The 21,625-nt window shown below is 39.2% G+C and overlaps 2 protein-coding genes across 9 annotated transcripts in view; both read left to right on the forward strand.

Moving 5' to 3' along the window:
• Window positions 1-12,191: 12,191 nt before the first annotated feature.
• The window catches only part of ZC3H11A (zinc finger CCCH-type containing 11A), a 45,568-nt gene continuing 36,134 nt past the window's right edge, over window positions 12,192-21,625 (forward strand). Inside the window, exons 1-3 of one of the 8 annotated variants that reach the window (XM_028168005.2) lie at window positions 12,192-12,328; window positions 18,175-18,228; window positions 19,573-19,632. The gene's annotated coding sequence lies outside the window, so the exon portion shown is untranslated. Of the gene's footprint in view, window positions 12,348-13,045; window positions 18,229-19,188; window positions 19,633-21,625 lie in introns of those variants that run through there. The other 7 variants (XM_007166136.3, XM_028168002.2, XM_028168010.2 and 4 more) reach the window with 7 other exon arrangements.
• On the forward strand, window positions 18,693-19,134 carry LOC130707610 (uncharacterized). Its single transcript, XM_057543209.1, has one exon. The coding sequence runs from the start codon at window positions 18,693-18,695 to the stop codon at window positions 18,789-18,791; it is 99 nt and encodes a 32-aa protein (XP_057399192.1). The 3' UTR covers window positions 18,792-19,134.

Raw genomic sequence — 21,625 nt, forward strand, 5'->3', positions numbered from 1 at the left:
TTTCTGGTCCCTAACCACCCCTCATAGACACCACTCTGACCACGTCATTCATGCCCTCTGGCCTCTGCCCCAGCGTGGGCAGCCAGGCACCTGCTGCCACTGCTAATAATGGAACCACAGATCCACCACTCAGTAGAGCTAGAACTCCATCAACGGCACTGCTATCAGTTTCTTGGCTTAAACCCCAGAAATCCTGAAGGAATAAAACCCTAGTCTACTGACTCCTAAAGGCCTTAGTTTAGACCTCTCTAGGTTTCCACAGACAGCACAACTTTAGTGAAATGGGAGGGAACATACTCCATTTCAACTAAACCCAAGGCAAAACTGCCTGGCTCTGCAAGTGGTAAGCTCATTCAATTCACATGCATACACTCCTCCGGAGTCACCACCACTCAGTACACTGTCAAAGGGACTCCCCTTTAGACCTTTGAATTGAATTTAGGTCACTGGCCCAAGTCCATTTTACCCTGTAGGGATTTTCCTGTTAGGAATCTGATTGTCCTTTCCTGAAAACTTACTTTGCCTGGGCCTTCCCCATTAATCAGTCATGCTGTTTTTGTTAGTTTGTTTGTTTAAGTTTATTTATTTATTTATTTATTTTATTTATTTATTTTTTGGCTGCCTTGGGTCTTCGTTGCTGCACGCGGGCTTTCTCTAGTTGCGGCGAGCGGCGGCTACTCTTCGTTGCAGTGCACGGGCTTCTCATTGCAGTGGCTTCACTTGTTGTGGAGCACGGGCTCTAGGCATGCGGGCTTCAGTAGCTGCAGCACATGGGCTCAGTAGTTGTGGCTCGTGGGCTCTAGAGCACAGGCTCAGTAGTTGTGGTGCATGGGCATAGTTTCTCCGCGGCACGTGGGATCTTCCCGAACCAGGGATCGAACCTGTGTCACCTGCATTGGCAGGCAGGTTCTTAACCACTGCACCACAAGGGAAGCCCCATCAGTCATGTTTTTGTAACCTTAAATCTCAGTGGGGTCAGAGTTCCTGTTCCCTCTGTTTCGTGGGATGGATTAGTTTCTAAATAAATTCATGGCTGCAGAAAGATACAAGGGATTCCACCAGAATCCACCAACCACAGCAATCAAACCCCAAAAGCAAATAGAGGCACTGGGGGAGGGGCATTGTTAAACTCTCAGCAAAAGCTCAAGGTCCACCCAAGCCTGTAAAACACTTAGCATGTACATGGTTCAACAAATGGTAGCTATTACTATTATTGCCTGTTTCTGCCTATAAACTCTCCTTCTCCCCAAACCAGTTTCCCCTTAGGCTTTCCCTACCCATCCCAGGGCCACAGCTCTAATCTTAGTCCTCATCTCTTTATACCCAAATTTCTCCCAACATCTGACTATCTAATCTCTCCCCCTCCAGCCTCTCTCTCTCCCAGTCCATTTTGTCATGTCATCCCCTTGCACAAGCAACAGTGGTTCCTTATTTGTAATTATCCAAATTCCTCTCCCTGGCCGTTAAACCCTATTCCCCTATGTATGCAATCTTAGCATTTACTCCCCCAAATTCATTCAAACACATATTGAATGCCTTGAGGCACTGGGGCCATGAAGATGAGCAAGATGTTGCTGTTCTCAGTGAGTTTACAGTGTGTGGGAAGAAACAAATGAGCAATAAGCCAATTCCTAAACCATGTGACAAAACACAGGCTGCTGGAACTCAGAGGTAACCAGTCAGTAGGTTGACTGAGGGTGGAAAAAAGGAATGTGGGGGCAGAATAAACTACATGTGTAAAAGTACGGGGGTTTGAGAAGTAGGACACATTCAGGTTACTGCAGGTTATTCAACAAGACAAAGCAAAGAACTGGAGGAGAGTGGACTAGCAAGTTTTCGGGATGAATAGGTAGGCAAGAGTAAGATTTTTAATAATAATAGATATTAATAGAAGCTTAGAATTTATCCTAAAGGCAATGAACAGGATTGGAAGGATTTTCAATAGGGGAGTAATGTTTAATTTTAACATACAGGTTTGGAATTGTTCTGATTCATAAATAAGTCCAAATTAAGGGGCATATTATGTGTTTTGAAGAGCTTATCAGTACAATACAGAGAGATCACGTGTTTGTGAACATGGAAGAGAGGGTAAGAGGAGTGACCAGTATATCTTCAGTAACACCATGTATACCAATGTAGAAAACCATATTTAGCCAGCCTATCAGGGAATACAAAACTAAAACCATTACTAGTATAACCTTCCTTCATTTTGCATAAAACTGTGTATCTGCAAAGAATGAGTGATAAAGAAGCTTGGAGAAGCAAGATAGCTTCCAGTCAGTACAGGACAATCCAAGTGAATTGTGCCTCTTTTCATGAAATGGATTATATTACCTATTAAAATTATATGCATTTAAAAAATTTTGTGTAGAGTAATACATAAACATAGTATAAAATTCAAACACTATAAGCCAGTGAAAGTAAGCTTCCTCCCATGCTACATAGGAGATTTCCCCTGTCTCCTTGTCCCTCCCTAGAAGCAACTACTGTTTAAGTCTATTAAAAAATCTTTCAGAGATGTTCTGTGATATACAAGTGGTATATCATAGAATATGCTCTTTTGCATGTTCATGCACATTAATACACAGAGGTACATAGTACAAAGCACATCATTCTTCTTCATGACAGCATAGAAATTCATTGTATGTCTGTAGTATTTTTGTACTTAGCCATTATACTATTTATAGGCATTTAGGTTATATCATATCCATGTACATATATTCACTTTTGCTCACGTGTATGTACAAGGATAGGATAAACTTTTAGATGTAGAATTTCTGGGTCAAAGTATAGAGAAGTCATTTTTTAAAAACTAGTTTTTATATAATAAAAGTAACACATATATAGTAAAATAATATTTGAATCAGTACAAAAAAATATAATAAAAGTCTCCATTCCACCTCAGACATCCAGCTCCTCTCTCTTCAATTAACCACCATTAATAGATTCTTCCAGAAACTTTTCTGTGCATAAGTAAGTGTGTGTGTGTGTGTGTGTGTGTGTGTGTTGTTTACATTATACTTGCATTTTAGAAAAAGAAATTCTGTGGTAGGGAGAAATTCTGTTTGGAAGGGAGACTAAAGAGAGGGCTAGATGGACAGGCAGCAAAAGCAGAGAGGAGGCTGGGGCAGCAATCTGGAAAGTGAGCAACAAGTGATAAAGGCCTAAACTAAGCAGAAGAAATGGGAATGGAAAAGAAAAAGGAATACTCAAGAGATATTTAGGAGGTAAAGTCAATAGGATTTCCTAAGTATTTGGATATGGAAGGTGAGAAAAGAGAGAAGTCTTCATTGATTCCCAGATTTCCTTTTTTTTTTTTTTTTTTTTGAATATTTATTTATCTGGCTGCACTGGGTCTTAGTTGTGGCACGTGGGATCTTCGTTGCCGCATGCGGGATCTTTTTTTTTTAGTTGCGGCATGTGAACACTTACTTGAGGCATGTGGGATCTTGTTCCCTGACCAGGGATTGAACCCGGCCCCCCTGCATTGGGAGCGCAGAGCCTTAGCCACTGGACCACCAGGGAAGTCCCCATTCCCAGATTTCTGACCTCAGTAACTGGGTGGGTGGTGAGTGGCACCATCCACTAAGACAAAGGCTTCAGGAGGAAGTATAGATGTTGGGGACAAGATGATGATTTCAGTTTTTGTTTGGAATTTAAAGTGCCTCTGAAACATCCGATCAAAGATTCCTAAAGCCAGTTGGAGAGAGATCTGGGTCAGAGATACAGATCTGAGAGTCACCACATATAATTAATTCATAGTCGAAACCAAGGAAATGGATGAAATAACCCACGGAGAGAATGCAGAGTGAGAAAAGATGAGGGCTGAGGACTGAATCACAACTAAGTGAGAGATGATAGAGAAGGGGAAACCTACAAAGGAACTAGAGAACAGGCAGCCAGAGAATTTGGAAGGAGACTGAGATAGAATTTTGTCCTTTAAACCATGGGAGGAGGAGTTTAAAGAAAGAAAATGGTGAGTGAGGCCAAATGATTGCATAATGATTTGGAGTTGGACAGACCTGGGTGTAAATCCTAGTTTTGCCGCTTACCGACAATGACAGCTTGGACACAGCACCAGAACTTTATAAGCATTTGCAAAAAGAGATTAATAATATTACTTATCTAATAGAGTTATTGTCAGGATTAAATTGGATAATGTATATAAAGCTATTAGCACAATGTCTGGCACATAATAAACTATCAATAAATGCTGATTAATAAGAAAAATAAGCACAGAAAAGGATCCATTCAATTTAAAACTAATGACCCTACTACAGTAATTTCAGAGAAGCCACACAGATATAAATCCAAATGAAATATATGGAAGAGTGTATGAGAGGTGAAGAAAGAGCCAAGGGATTAGGCAATGAAGATAAAATGAGAAAGTAGATGTGCCAGAGGGAAACAAGGAATTGAGCATAATGTTCGCCTACACCCCCACCCCAGCCTTTTTAACAAATGGAATGGGGAGTCATGTATGTTACTAGCCTTTGGGGAACAACTTAGAGAGGGACAAGTTAAAATACAAGAGATAACTTGGATTGGGAGAATTCATGTTGTTAGAATGGCCATACTGCCCAAAGCAATCTACAGATTGAATGTGATCCCTATCAAATTACCCATGACATTTTTCACAGAACTAAAACAAATAATCCTAAAATTTATATGAAACCATAAAAGACCCAGAATTGCTATAGCAATCCTGAAGGAGAAAGAAGCTGGAGGCATACCCCTCCCAGACTTCAGACAAAGAAGTCATCAAAAGTCATCAAAACAGCATGAAGGCACAAAAACGGACACTGGATCAATGGAACAGAATAGAGAGCCCAGAAAGAAACCCACATACTCACATTCAATTAATCTTTAACAAAGGAGGCAAGAATATACAATAGAGAAAAGACAGTCTCTTCAGCAAGTGGTGTTGGGAGAGTTGGACAGCCGCATGCAAATCAATGAAGTAAGAACACACCCTCATACCATACACAAAAATAAACCCAAATGGCTTAAATATTTAAATATAAGACATGCTACCATAAAACTCCTAGAAGAGAACATAGGCAAAACATTCTCTGACATAAATCATACCAAAGTTTTCATAGGCCAATCTCCCAAGGCAACATAAATAAAAGCAAAAATAAACAAATGGTACCTAATCAAACTTACAAGCTTTTGCACAGCAAGGGAAACCATAAACAAAATGAAAAGGCAACCTATGGACTGGGAGAAAATACTTGCAAATGGTGCAACCAACAAGGGCTTTATTTCCCAAATATACAAACAGCTCATACAACTCAATAACAAAAAGACAAACAACTCAATCGAAAAATGGGCAGAAGACCTAAACAGACATTTCTCCAAAGAAGACATACAGATGAACAACAGGCATATTGGAAGATGCTCAACATCTCTAATTATTGGAGAAATGCAAATCAAAACTGCAGTGAGTACCACCTCACACTGGTCAGAATGGCCATCATTAAAAAGTCCACAAAAACAAATGCTGGAGAGGGTGTGGAGAAAAGGGAATTCTTCTACACTGTTGGTGGGAATTACGTTGCAGCCACTATGGAAAATAGTATGGAGGTTCCTTAAAAACCTAAATATAGAGTTGCCATATCATCCAGCAATCCCACTCCTGGGCATATATCTGGGGAAAACTATAATTTGAAAAGATACATGGACCCCAATGTTCATAGCAGCACTATTTACAATAGCCAAAACATGGAAGCAACCTAAATGTTCATTGACGGATGGATAAAAAAGATGTAGTGTACATATACACAATGGAATACTACCCAACCATAAAAAAGAATGAAATAATGCCATTTGCAACAACATGGATGGAACTAGAGATTATCATACTGAGTGAAGTAAGTCAGAAAGAGAAAAACAAATACCGTATGATATCACTTATATGTGGAATCTAAAATATGACACAAATGAACTTACTTATGAAACCGAAACAGACTCACAGACATAGAAAACAAACTTATGGCTACCAAAGGGGAAAGGCAGGGGGAGGGATAAATTAGGAGTTTGGGATTAGAAGATACACACTACTATGTATAAAAATAAACAAGGTCCTAGTGTATAGCACAGGGAACTATATTCAATATGCTATAATAAACCGTAATGGAAAAGAATATGAAAAAGAATATGTATATATATGTATAACTGAATCACTTTGCTGTACACCAGAAAGTAACACAACATTGTAAATCAACTATACTTCAATAAAAAAAAAATTTTTTTTAAATACAAGAACCCTCTTAAGTGCTCATAGTGTCCCCCTCATACCCTAAAAGCAAAGACTCAAATGGGTCAAGATCACTCTTAGTGGAGCTGTCAGTAGAGAAGCTGCTGCATGGCTCTGGATGTACCCTAATCTGCAAGTGGGAGATTCAAAACTCTTCATGCAGAGCTCTTTGCAGCTGAACCAGGGTTGAGGTGACACACACGTGCCAGCTTAGAAAGAACTCCAGATAGTTTTAAGTGAGAAGAACAAGTCTCAGAATGGTATGTACAGTGTAGTGCCATTTTTTAGAAAACAATGACAATGGGGACTTCCCTGATGGTCCAGTGGGTAGGACTCCACGCTCCCAATGCAGGGGGCCCGAGTTTGATTCCCGGTGGGGGAACTAGATCCCGCACACGTGCTGCAACTAAGATTCTGCATGCTGCAGCTAAGGAGTCCACTAAGACCCGGCACAGCCTAAATAAATAAATAAATAAATATTTGAAAATAAAACAATGACAATAAAAGCTATGTCTTACCTTAAAAAAAAAATAATACAAGAGACAAGAGGGGATCATGGGTAGGATCAATAAGGGACCACTCCTCGATTCTCCCATTGACTCTTTACTGTCATCACTCCTGCTGAACATCACCACTAGTTTAGCCTTTATGAAACACAAGTTTGCAAATATCACATCCTCTACCTTTCTGTCCCTGTTCCAAAGTCTTCAAGGAATTCCTAATGTCCAAGGAATATTTTTCAAATGCCTTTCCAACATTCAAGGGCCTCCATAATCTTTCTCCAACCTACTTTTACAATGTTCTCTCTTCCTATAATCTGTAGATTCTTACCCAGCTGAATTTCTCTCCTAGCTCCTCAGGGATCTCCCTAACATAGTCTTCACTTACCTCTCACTCTGTACTACTTTAAGGTCAGCTTAGGTCTCACTCCCTCCAGGAAGTATTTCCTGGAACACTGCACTTTTCAATGACCACCTCTTCCTTTCTAGAACTAAAGTAGGGTTGCAGGCCAGGCCATGAAGTGATTTTTTTGTTTGTTTCATTTGAATCAGCTTAATCATAAATTTTCACATAAAAATCTGAATTTCTGGCTTCCATTGAAAAATCAGGCATTCCCTCCTGGCAAGTCTGGGCTGGAGTTGAATGTAACAGTGGGACCTTTAGCTAGGGCATGCATTCTCAAGTTTTATTCTTTTTTTAAAAAATAATTTTAAAAATATTTATTTATTTATTTACTTACTTGGCTGCGTCAGGTCTTATTTGTGGCATGCAGGATCTTCATTGCTGCATGTGGGATCTTTTCATTACAGTGCACGGGCTCTTTGTTGCGGCACACGTGCTTCTCTAGTTGTGGCGCATAGGCTTCTCTCTAGTTGTGGTGCACAGGCTCCAGAGTTCACGAGCTCAGTAGTTGTAGCACGTGGGCTTAGTTGCCCCACGGCGTGTGGGATCTTAGGTCCCTGACCAGGGATCGAACCCACGTGCCTTGCATTGGAAGGTGGATTCTTAACCACTGGACCACCAGGGAAGTCCCTCGAGTTTTAGTCTTACACCTGGCTCATCATTCTCATATACACACGTGCCTGGCTCTTGTAAGCATTTGAGTTTGTAATCCCAGGTCTAAACTGTAGCTGGACACTTGATGTACAATACATGGCAGTTATTTATCTTTACGTTTATCATGTCTTCTGGAAAAGTTCCACATGGGCAATTCCACATATTATGCCTATTTGGGATTCCTCACAATGCCTAGCACAGCAACCTAAACATAGAAGAATACTTAGTATAAGATAAATGGGAATGAGAACCTAATCTGCTTTTTCTTAACTAACCCATCACCCAACAGAACTACAGTTACCCCACTCCAAAATTAAATACCAAGGAAAAAATTCTATATAAGGAAATAAGAAAAGCACTGGGAGTGAAGAGGGGAAGGCAGTCCTAGGAAGGTTGATTTCAGTGACACCAGCTCTGGTCTTGCAGCTAGAGCAAGAAGTTTTAAATTTATCCATTGCAGTTAAAAGGTATTTGTGACTCCTGTGCAAGGCTCCTTGCTAGGAGACTCTCTTGGTCCCTATTTCCTTACTCATGTCAGACATTTGAGACTCAAAGGCAGGAAGAAAAAGAGGAAGGTTGATGGATAGTGGTGATGGACACTGGGTCAGAGAAGGGACTAGCTACTCATGTGGTAGTTCCCCTCCCATTCTGTTCTCTAATGTGGGAAGAACAAAAAGAGGGCTACTGCCAACTTGGAGCCCACAGAGTTGGCTAGAGCTTCAGAGGAGGGACAGGCCAGGATTTGAATCCAGATCATATGGCTCCACAGTCAACATACTATACCAAGAGAGGAAGATTTAGCATAAAGCTTAAGAAGTTTAACCTTCAGGCCCCTTACTTGCACAAGCCCCCTTCAAGGCTCTGGGCAAGGCCTTAGCAATATGCTCATGTGGTTATTATAACATTCCATAAGTAAGATATTTTCATAGCAACAACTAAGATCCTTGTTTCTTTTCACTCAGACTCTCTCTCCAATACCTTCCCCTTGTTGGACATTTTTGGGATCCTGCTAAGAGGAAGTTGAGTTGGGATACAAATATTTTGGGTTTTATTTATGTGTACAGTTACTTTCACTTAGAGTTAAGTTATTGCCAGACATCTAGGTGTAGAAATGGCTTTCAACAATACCCCTATTACCTGCTATGTAGACTCATCTGGCATTATGACCCAAAGTTGTAGGGCCAGAGGTCATATCTTGATATAAGTGGCATGTACATTGTGGAGGAGAGACAAGGTTTGAAATTTATGTAACCAGAAACTAATGTTTGGAAAAATCCTGAGCAGCCCCGTGGAGAGGTCCACATGGTAAGAAACTGAGGTCTATATGAGAGAGCTTGGAAATGGATCCTCTAGCCCCAGTCAAGCCTTCAGATGACTTGTAGAGATGGCCAACAACTTGATTGCCATCTCATGAGAGAACCTGAGCGAGAACCACCCAGCTAAACTGCTCCTGAATTCCTGACCCACAGAAACTGTGAGGTGATAAATGTTCATTGTTTTAAGCTAGTAAATTTAGGGATAATTTATTATGTAGCAATAGATAACTAATATATCTAGCAAAAATGATTGCTCTCTCCTGGTCAAGAATATATTAAATAATTCAATATTAATTCTACGAAGTCTTAGTGCTTACATATGTAAGAAACTTGATGGAAGTTTCCCTAAATTTGACAACAAATCTATAATTTTCACCAATTTGGCCAATAAGCTGTGAAATAAGAGATTTTTCTAAACTATCATTGATAAAACTATTTTTTATTAAAAATTCCAGAGGGAAGACTGATGTATTTTTTATTCTCTTTATAGAAATATTACAAGATTGTCATATGAAGAGGCAATCAAAAACTATGCAGCTAAATATATAGAAAAGTCTTATAGAGGATTATAGAGTTTATTGGTAAAAAAAGTATGACTTTTTTGAGTTTGTAATATATATAGTACAAGGTTTTTTTTTTATGTGTAATTTATTGTGATTTCCTTTCCTAGTCTAAATAAATATTCACTTTTGAATCAATTTTTTCTCAATAATTTTGCATTATATTTCTAGAGGGCTCTACAAAACCTTTGCTCTCACATTGCACATCGTAAAATGTTTTGTCAATTATTTACTGAAGAGGTCTAAAGATTGTTTGAAATTCATTTAGAATCAAGGTGGGGTGTGAGTAGGGAAAATCTGGCATTGTGCCCTTGGTCTAGATAATTTATCCCCTTTTAACAAACAAGGGGCAAGCCCACATCCACCCCTGAGAATTCTGTTTGTATATATGGGGTGAGGTGGGGGGATCCCCATGTGGGTTCTCACCTGGACTTCAGAGGATTTCCTAACTAGTTCTCCCTCTTTTTAATAGCCAGAGGCTTTTAACTTCTGCACTCTTCAGTGTCCCTATTATTCCATTATTTTTCTTTTCCCCCTTGGGAGAGACTAATGGAGACGGAAACTGGATTATTTCCATCAAAAAGGAACTGGTGAAATTTACTGCAAAACAGCCTTACCATGGTATGAGAGCTGTTAAAAAGAATGTGGTAGGCCTCTAAGCACTGATGACCATTAAAAGATATTCAAGATAAACGGTAAAGTGGAAGAAAAAAAGCAAGTTGCAAAACAATATGCATAGTTTTAGCCTGTTCTTATCCTGAAATTACTGTGTTTCATTCATTCTGAGATGAACATCCTATCAAATTTTAATATCTCTGATCAATGGCCTGTCAGAGTTTAACTGGCAGTTTTTTCTCTTAGAGGCCTATAAAATAAGATGCACGTTATAATCAATGATACCTTAGATTTGATGAAATATAACTATTGTTAAAGAACAAATCTTGAACCGAGTAAATTTAAAGATGAAATTGGCTTTATTCAACGTTTCATGAACCAGGCAGCATCCATCCCATCTAACAAATAGAAGGAGGGAGTTGTATAAAATGGAAGGTTTTTACAGGCAGAAAGTGGGTGGGACAAGGAAGTCAAAAGTGGATTATTTGGGGGAAATTTACCTTTTCTTAGACTAAGGTAGGGGGGAATCTTATCAGGCAGATTGCCTCACTAGTGCTGACCAGGCTGATTGGTTTAAAATTTCACTCCTGGAAGAGGCCGAAACTAGTTTGGTTACGTCTTAGGTCTTGGATGGGGCTTGAAAGTCCTAGGCTCGAAAACATTTCAGCTGTTTGGAAAGCCTTCTGTTAAACTGAAAAACCCTAGGTGTTGTGGCACAGACAGAAACTGGTTACCAAGAACCTGCTTGTAGGGCTGGTTGACATGGCAATCAGAGTATTGTCATGTAATGCAGGGATTGGTGCTAGGATTCTAATGCTGTGGCTTCTCACTTTGAAAGCAGATAACAGCTCAAGTGTGAAGAGACTCACCCGTCTGACCTGATTCATATCCAGTCCTGGATTGGCTGGGACTCTCTCACTAAGCTGGTAGCTGGAGAAACAAGCCCAAGAGGAAATAAAAGGTGCCTGGAATCCCATCAGCTTTACCATCAAGTGTATCCTTTCTTAGTAGCAGAAATGTATCCTTTATCCAAGTTCAGTAAAATGTTGCCACCTAAGCAAGTTCTGTTGAGCCTATAACCCAGGGGGGATCTTGGGCTCCTGCTGTATCAGTGCAATATATTTAAGTATATTTGCATACAAAAAAGTTAGAAAGAATACATGCTAAATTAATAAGAGATTATTTCTCAGGAATGAGGTTAACGCAGATTTAAACTTTCTACCTTTACATTTCTCTATTATTACCTTTAAAAAACTCATATGCATTACTTTATAATCGGGGGGAAAAAGGAAAGACATTCAAATGGGAAGATACAGGCTAATATCAATAATGAAGTGGGTAGGCAAGTGATCTTTTTCCTTTTCACGTCTCAATCCTCGTCAACTTTTTAATGAGCATAAATTGTTTTTCCAAAACGAAAATTTGTTTTAAGAAATAAAACTCCCCTCAAACCCATTTCACGTCTTCAAATAAAAATAAATGCACAAATCCTTCAACATTGCAAGAAAAAAGTAGTTTATTTCTAAATCAAATTAACACAGGATTTGGATGATTTATTCATTAAGCAAACACTCTGGTAAGAATAAACTGGGCGCCTACTGTCTGGTAGAGACAATTCTCGCGATTTCCTCGCTTAGTACGTCAATTTGATTAAAAAAATTTTTTTAAATCAAAGACGGTTTCAAAACACCCGTTACTTTCTAAAACGCGTGTCTTAAAACGGAAGGGACGCCACCGGTTTATCGCCCCCCCCCTCACGTGACCCTCTCTCACCCGGGGAAGCCATCTTAAGCAGCGCGTCATAAAGGAAACTACGTCTCCCAGAATCCTTGCGCTTTGCGTCGTGCTGGCACTTTTAGTGGCAGGGTCTTAGAGCTGAGCCTGTAGCCGGGCGCCATCTTTGACTCTGGCAGTTTTGGATTTCTGCTGGTGTTGCTGCTGAGAGGACGGCGGGCGGTAGCGGCTAAGAAAGAAGAAAGACGTGGCAGCAAGCGGGAGTCGGGGATAGTGTCGACGGTTCGGTAAAGTTTCTGTTTTCTGGTAACTAGACCCGTTTTTTGCTTCCCGGGTGGCTTGGGGCCGGGGAGGTGGGGGAGAGGGCGAGGGGAGTGGCCACGGCCTCCCCTCGCCCCTGGGTCGCGGCCTAGCCCGGGAAGTCAGAGCGGGTCCTTCGGCACCGCTGTAACGACCTCCTCCCCCACCTCCCGGCCGCTGCCGTCGCCGGGGCGGGCTGGAAGCCCCAGGCTCCCGCTCTTATCCACCCCACCCCGACCCCACTTCACCCCACCTCACCCCCACGGCGCCTGCTCCTTTTCCCAACGAACCTTCTTCCCCTCCCCCACATCCGGTGTTGGTGAAACTGTAGGAGCCCGGAGCAGCCCCAGGAAGCCGACTTGTTTCCCTACTCCCAGAGGAGAACTGACACTAGATTGCTTTCTTCGGGGGCAACAGTTTCCGTAGTTTAGCGGACCCCCGCTGCCTAAGTCAAATTGAGTGCCAGGAGCTGATTTTACCTACTCTCATTCCTCTCCAGGGTCCCACTACTTGGGAGATTTTCTCAAACTCCACACACAGAAAGCCACCGACCTTATTCCGGTATCCTACACCCCTTCCCTACCTTAATTACACTTCCCACTCCCAGCCCTCAGCATCGGAGTCAAGAGCAACAGGGACACTTCCGTTCTCCTTGTAGGAGTGATGAAACCGTAATGAAGAACACCCCCTAAACTCCCGTAATCGGTGCGGATTCCTATGGGGAAGGCCCATATTGTTGACATCTTCCAGGCCTTGGTTCTGGACCTTGAGGAGGCTGAACTAGTGATAGCGATGCTTTTTAGGGTCACTGTATGTAGGTATTGGGGGAAGGGGAGGGATCAACCGAGAAGGCATGGAAGTGGTTTAAAGCTAATATTTCAGTTTTTGCTGCTCATATAGAGTCCAACCTAGGAGTTACTCATTTACAGGCTGTAAAGCTTCTCCAGACTAAAAATGTCTGAAAACCAAGCATGGATTAACTCTCCATACGAACAGTAAATTGAAAATTCAGCTTGTGAGTAAAATTTAAAAATTTTACTCCCAAAGCATTTTTTTAGGTACCCACATTTTTTAAAAATTGTGTTACTTTTACTTAGAGTTGAAAGGCCTCAACTAGTATTTGCTGTTAATGACCAGTATGTGGAGTCTGATTTAGCTTTCCAGAATTGACATTTTGGGTTGTATTGCCAAATCACAGTTCTAAACGATGAATGTTGAATGATGCACTATGTTTTTGTTTAAATGAAATTTACTGAGAATAATTAACCTCAGAATTAAGGGAAATTGATGTTGCTATCATGAGGCAGCATAAAAAATACATATTTTAAAAACTGAAGACATTTCAAGCAGGTATAGTTCTTGAAGCAGAAAGAACATGAACCTGGGATTTGGAAGACCAGGTTTCTAGCTGCTACTGATCAACTCTATTACTCCGGGAAAGTAGGCCTCAGTTCTTTTTTCTATAACATGAGTAAATTGGACTGTTTGAATTCAGAACTCAGAAAGTTGGAAGGGATCTTAAAGCCCTCTGTGAAAGAGTTTGGGAATGTTCTCCATTGCTGTCATTTTTCCTCCAAAAATAACCTGGTTTGGAAGTCATTGGTCCAACGGGAATTTGACTCCCCATAGAAATTGGAGAAAAGGTAATGCAAGTAGAGAGGAACAGCTGTATATCTGTTTGAGGAGTAAACCCACTAACAGATTCTGGTACGAATTTCAGAGACATAAAAATAATGAGTGTATGTACCTTAAGTGTACCAGTTTCCTCACTCTCTCCTGGCAGAAGATGTAGCACTTTTAGTGGTGCTGGGATTCTGGGATGTGTTCCTATTACGTCTAATACAGATGAAGAAGATGTGGTAGAGGGAAAGATGGTGGCAGAAGGACTGGATAAAGAGGCAAAATTGCCCGCGAAAAAGAAAAGAAAGAAGGGTTTGCGAATTAAGGGGAAAAGGCGACGAAAGAAACTGATCCTTGCGAAAAAGTTTAGTAAGGATTTGGTATCCGGGAGGCCAGTTGCAGATGCCCCTGCTTTGTTAGCTTCCAATGCCCCTGAGCAGGATGAAGAAAGTCTTTTTGAGAGCAATATAGAAAAACAGATCTATTTACCTAGTACTAGAGCCAAGACCTCCATTGTGTGGCACTTCTTTCATGTTGACCCCCAGTACACCTGGCGGGCTATTTGTAACCTCTGTGAAAAAAGTGTTAGCAGGGGTAAACCAGGTAGCCATCTCGGGACATCTACTCTTCAGCGACATCTGCAGGCAAGGCATTCACCTCACTGGACCAGGGCCAACAAATTTGGAGTTACTAGTGGGGAGGAGGATTTTACTTTGGATGTACCTTTATCTCCCTCTTCCGCTGGAAGCAGTGGAAGCTTTGAATATATCCCTACTGATCCATTGGATAATAATGGAATGGGAAAGAAACGTGATAAATCAGTATCTGATGCCCTAAGGGCAGAAAGAGGGAGATTTCTCATCAAAAGTAACATTGTCAAGCATGCCTTAATTCCTGGAACAAGAGCCAAGACATCTGCAGTTTGGAATTTTTTCTATACCGATCCTCAGCACATCTCAAGAGCTGTCTGTAATATATGTAAAAGAAGTGTGAGCCGAGGTAGGCCGGGTTCTCACTTAGGAACTTCGACACTTCAACGACACCTGCAGGCCACACATCCCATCCATTGGGCAGTTGCCAACAAAGACAGTGGTGCAGTTGGAAATGGATTAGATGAAGCTGAGACTGAGAGAAATGATCTCTTGAGTGATACTTTGCCTGGAGAGAAGTCTACAGGCAGCCAGGATGTAACAGCTGAGGACCTTAGTGACTCTGATTCAGATGAACCTCCTGTATTAGAGGTTGAAAATAGAAGATCTGAGAGTCCTATTCCTGTTGCAGAGCAAGACACTCTAATGCATGCACAGGAACAAGAAACAACATATTGTGAAAATTCAACCTCAAGTCAAATAAGTCAGGCAATTATTCAAATGATTGTGGAAGATATGCATCCTTACAACTATTTCTCAACTCCAGCCTTTCAGAGGTTCATGCAGATTGTGGCCCCTGACTATAGGTTACCATCTGAAACTTACTTTTTCACTAAGGCTGTGCCTCAATTATATGATTGGGTCAGAGAAAAAATTTTCTTAACTTTGGAGAATGTTCAAAGCCAAAAGATCCACCTGACTGTGGACATATGGAGCCATGACCCATCCACTGACTATTTCATTGTGACTGTACACTGGGTCTCTTTGCAGACTACAACTTCTTCCAGTAATGGCAGGATCCCCAATTTTAGAAAGTGGGCAGTTCTCTGTGTAACAGGTTTGGCCAAAGACTGTTTGATAACCAACATTTTACAAGAATTAAATGACCAGATTGGTCTGTGGCTTTCTCCTAATTTCCTCATCCCTAGCTTCATCGTTTCTGACAATTCTTCTAATGTAGTACATGCAATCAAAGATGGTGGTTTTACCCAAGTGCCATGCTTCCTGCATTGTTTAAATACAGTCATTCAAGACTTTTTCTGTGAGCACAAAAGCATTGAGAACATGTTAGTGGCTGCTAGGAAAACTTGTCATCATTTTAGTCATTCAGTCAAGGCCCGTCAGATACTACAAGAGTTCCAAAATGATCACCAACTTCCATGGAAAAATTTGAAGCAGGATGAAGCTGGCCATTGGATTTCTACCTTTTATATGTTAAAATGGCTCTTGGAGCATTGTTACTCAGTTCACCATAGTCTTGGTAGAGCCAGTGGAGTTGTGCTCACCTCCCTTCAGTGGACTCTAATGACGTATGTTTGTGATATTCTTAAACCATTTGAGGAGGCCACCCAGAAAGTGAGTGTGAAGACTACAGGATTGAATGAGGTGCTACCCCTAATCCATCATCTACTCCTTTCCCTGCAGAAGCTCAGAGAAGATTTTCAAGTTAGAGGTATTACTCAGGCCCTCAATCTGGTAGACAGTTTATCTCTGAAACTTGAAACTGATACCCTATTAAGTGCCATGCTCAAATCCAAGCCCTGTATCTTGGCTGCTTTGTTAGACCCTTGCTTTAAAAAGAGTTTGGAAGACTTTTTCCCTCAAGGTGCTGATTTGGAAACTTACAAGCAGATCCTTGCAGAAGAAGTTTGTAACTATATGGAATCTTCATCAGAGGTCTGCCGTATTGCAACTTCAGAAGCTTCTGGTTCCTCAGCCATAGTAGGAGCTGATTCATTTACCTCATCTATAAGAGAAGGCACCTCCAGTTCAGGGTCTGTTGATAGTTCAGTTGCAGATAATGTTGCCATTGGAGGCAAAAGCTTCATGTTTCCTTCTGCTATGGCAGTAGTGGATGAATACTTCAATGAGAAGTATTCAGAGACCTCAGGAGGTGATGACCCTTTGATTTACTGGCAGAAGAAGGTGAGCGTATGGCCAGCTTTGACCCAAGTTGCCATTCAGTATCTGAGCTGCCCCATGTGTAGTTGGCAATCTGAATGTATCTTTACTGCAAATAGCCACTTTCATCCAAAGCAGATCATGAGCCTGGACTTTGACAATATAGAACAGCTGATGTTTCTGAAAATGAACTTGAAAAATGTTAACTATGATTATTCTTCATTGGTTCTGAGCTGGGGTCCTGAGAATGAAGTTATTCAAAGCAGTGAAAAAGAAATATTATCTTAATTTCTTTTTCTTTTCTCCATTTAAAATGGGCAACTTATTGCTATGTTACTGTGTCCTAATTGCTATAATTGTTACATACAGTTATACTGATTATTCTTTATGCACAATCTGGGGAAACCTGAAAACACAGAAAGGGCTGAAAATTCCTCAGAGGTAATATAATGTTGACAAAATGAAGATTAGCTTTAAAGATTTCATAGTAGTAACTCAGTGTAGCTGTCACTTGAAATTTTGTTTATACCAATTGAGAGAAAAATGACTTTTTTAGTTAAAAAAATATAGTGCAGCATTGAAAGGCCTTAGGCTATTTCTGGCTGGCAGATTGAGCTAGTAATTGGTTTTAAGTAAAAATTTCTCTCAACCTGGGAAGTTTGATTGCTCTGAAACCAATGAAATAGAGAAAAAGCATACTAAACTGGCATCTCTCCCCATCACCACCATTTTTCTATTTCTTTAAAAACCGTGATTCATACTTACAGCTTGGCAAAAACAAAGTTCACAAAATTGTTTTATATTTGGGAATTTCTAATTGCCTCCTCATACTGGTCAGCATTATAATTTCAACTTACTAAGTGTGATAGAGTTGCCCTTTATAGTTAAGATTGGGTCTTCATAGAAAGGAAACATTAGAAAACAATTAGGAAGAAATTACTTTTAGTCTTTGAATTGCCCTTTTTAACTTTTATTGTAAAAACAAAGATTAGCTACTTTTATATAATTTATGGGTAAATGACAATAAAAAGTTTACAGAATTGAAAAAGATTGAATGGAAATTGGAATGAAAGCCCCATGAGTATACTGTGACAAACCAGTATCCCTTTCCCACAGAATGTTTCTCTGAATTTAAGTGATCTTAAATGTCTTTTAAAAATTATACTGAATGATCCATAATAGTGTATTCTTAACTTTGAGATTATTTTGGCCTTAATTCTTATTTAAAAATAAGCAGTCAATATTTTCATGTGTTAGGAATCATTGCCTCACTGGTAAAATGAGAGAATTGATCTCAATTGATCTTGTCCCTTTCCACTCTGGAAGTATGTTTTTGTGATTGAGTGGGAGGCCATAAGTGATGACTTTTAGTAAAAGTCTATTAAAAGTTTCAGACTGAATAACTAATGTAAGATCCCAATTTTTCCTTTTTTTCATTTTAGATTTGGGGATATTCCCTGCCCAAAAATTTCCTGGAAAATTGACTAGTATTAAGTGTGAGTAAAAGGTGTCCACTTTTTTTTAAGTTTTGATTTTAGTTTTGTCTTGGGTAGTATTTGGCAAGATTTAGCCTAGAAATTATGTAGTATTTATTACGTGAGAATCAAAATTGCTTTGTTACTGGGCTGGTTCAAAATTTAGAACTCATTTCTATGTATCAAAATTGTTTTTTGTTTTTGTTTTTTGTTTTTTTTGAAATTCTTAAATGGTAAATGTACCATTGTGAAATGAAATTTCAACTCCAAAAGTTTACCCTTTTACTAACTGGAGTAAATGGATAATTATAAAGTCTTTAGTTGAAGTCATCTAGTAAAGAATTTGGAACTAGGCTGCATAAGCAAGCCTTTGCAGGGCCACCATTGAATGTCATGCCAGTGACACTGGTGTTGCTATAACAGAAGGAAAACATCTTCCCTTATTAGATAGAAACTTTCTGTAATTTTGACAGTGCCAGTTCAGGATGACTATAATGCTGCTCTGCCTTCTACAGCTTGCTGCACCACTCTGTAGTTACTCTATAACTATACATTTCTATCTTTTTTGGTTAAACACTCCCTGAAGGTGATAAAAGATGATGTGATGATATACATACATCCACATTGTACACATCAATATATGTGTAAGGATTTCCCTTCATCTTTATTTTGTGGGCTGGGCAAAATTTAGTGTAACATATTAATATACTTCATGATACTTTGGTAGAAGAGGAAGTTCACTATTTTTATAATGAACCCAAATTTAAAGCCTTTTGTAGTGTATTTTAAAAGGGAAAACTTACCCAAATGTTTTATTTCTACACATTTGTGTATGTGTGTGTGTGTGTGTGTGTGTATAAGCCAGTTAGTATATATGTATATGTATATTATACATAAAACACTTTATATTTTTACATACAAGTATGTTTTTATTATACAGATAATAAAGATGGGGGAAGGTTTCTGTTTTTTTCTTAATAGGTGAAGAAATCTTGAAGACCAGAAATTGGATCTTATTGAATTTTGGTGTTCTTTTTCTTTTTTCTTTTTCTTTTTTCTTTTTAAATTAATTGTTCGGCTATGGAAGATGGATTTTTTTTTTTTTTTAATCTTTGAATCTCAAGTTCATCTTTATATGAACTCTTTTTTGTTGTTTTTTTGTTGAGGAGATAACTAACCCTAGCTGTCTCCAGTTTGACAAAGGTTATTTGAATGGACTTAAATCTCTCAGTAGTTGGGAGATGTTTTAAAAACACACCCTGTGTTTGAATTGTGGCTGAGAGGTTTCCTTGGCAATGTGAGGAGGAAAATTCTTTCTGCCTCATTATTATTAATTCATGGATTGAGTGTTGGTTCGACCTACAGGCGTAATAGATTGGAACTCAGTGAAGACACAGACATTGCTGCTGAGAGCAACCAGCTAATGTAAGTGTGGAAATGTGTTCTTTTTTTCCCTGATTAAAGGAGTGAACATTTTTGTAATTTAAGGCATAATTTTCCTGGATCAGTAAGAAAATCAAAAAGATATTGTCGGGGCTTCCCTGGTGGCGCAGTGGTTGAGAATCTGCCGGCCAATGCAGGGGACACGGGTTCGAGCCCTGGTCTGGGAAGATCCCACATGCCGCGGAGCAACTGGGCCCGTGAGCCACAACTACTGAGCCTGAGCGTCTGGAGCCTGTGCTCTGCAACAGGAGAGGCCGCAATAGTGAGAGGCCTGCGCACCGCAATGAAGAGTGGCCCCCGCTCGCCACAACTAGAGAAGGCCCTCGCACAGAAACGAAGACCCAACACAGCGAAAAATAAATAAATTTATAAAAAAAAAAAAAAAAAAGATATTGTCAACACGTTTTTTTCTTGTAATTGTTTACAAGTTTTTAGTTTTTTTGATGGAAATATCCCTATCCCCTCTTTTTTTGATAATATATGCACATTATAAAAAAGGTAAAAACAATATAAACAAGGTGGACTCTTCCTGTAATTCCACCTCAGAGAAAAGCACTGTTAATAGTTTATTGTGGCATAGTTCAGTGTCCATACACATAGCTCTGCCTCACCTTTTTTTAATGACTACATAGTGTTCCTTTATATGGATGGATGTGCCATAATAGAATGTATCCCTGATTGATACACATTTGGGTTTTTGCCATTAAAAACAGAAAAGCCCTACATCCAAAAACAGCTCTGTACACACATACATGTGAACTATTTCTTTGAACCACTTCTTACATGCAAATTTGTAGAATTGTTAAAATTCCCTAAAGAGATTATCCAATTTACTGAATTAATGAAGTTTTTTTGATTTTTAAAAGTTCTTAACACATCCATTTGAGTGAAGATATTAATCTTTGGTCGTGTTGCTGATAGACCTTTTGCTATATGAATGTTTTTCATTTTATGTAGTGAAACCCATCAGTTTTATTATGGTTTGTAACTTTGGTATCATGTTAAGGGCAGGTGTTTTTCATCCTGAGCTTATAAAATAAAATAGCATGCATTTTTTTTTCCAGTACTTGGGTGGTTATATATTTTATATTAAAAATGTAATCTAAGGATTGTAATTATATGACATTGTCTCTCTTCCTCCCATTAAGCATTGTCAAATATTGCTTGCTTTTTTGTTCAGCATAGTTACGAATTTAGAATCTTTCTTATATAGTGCTTTTAGTGAGCTAAAGCCTCTTTGCCATGCTTGCATTTATTCCCTTGGAACCTTTTTGTATGAGGTAGTAATTGTTTTTTTCAAATGGGTAGCTAATTTTTTTGGTTAATTTCAAATGCCACCTTTTCCAGAAATTGCTTAGATTCTGTTAATCTTGTACTCATTCATTTGCCAATACTACATTCAAATGTTATTTTTCACATCTATGATAATATCAGGAAGCACAAGACCTCTCATTCTTTTTAAGATTTTCTTTATTTTTCTCAGTTACTCTAGGGTATTATGATTGTTGCTGGCACATAGGAAATCTATTGATCTTTTAAATATCTTATTTTAAATTTCTTTAGTTGATTGTTAGATTTTATAGTTTGCAAGCATATAATGTTTTAGCAGATACTAAATTTTTTGCCTCATCCTTTCTAATCCTTATACCTTTTTTTCCTTGTTGCATGTACTGGACTCTGGAACAGTGTTGAATGATGGTGCAGACAGTGAGACTTTTTTTTTTTTGCCTTGAGTGATTTACCTCTAGTGTTTTACCATGTCTGTTGTGTTGATAGTTTCTGATGAATTAGTACATTCATGCTAAGGAGGTTCCTTGTAATTTACAAAGAGTTTTTATTGGGAGTAGATGTTGTGTTGTAGCTTTCTTTTTTTTAAGCCATTTTAACTTTAAAAAATTTATAATTTTCAATCTTTTTTTTTCACTGTTTTTCTGTTTTTGAAATCTTAAGATACCATAGAGTTTCTGTTTTTAGC

The sequence above is a fragment of the Balaenoptera acutorostrata genome, chromosome 1 (assembly GCF_949987535.1).
Source record: "Balaenoptera acutorostrata chromosome 1, mBalAcu1.1, whole genome shotgun sequence".
Lineage (NCBI taxonomy): Eukaryota > Metazoa > Chordata > Mammalia > Artiodactyla > Balaenopteridae > Balaenoptera > Balaenoptera acutorostrata.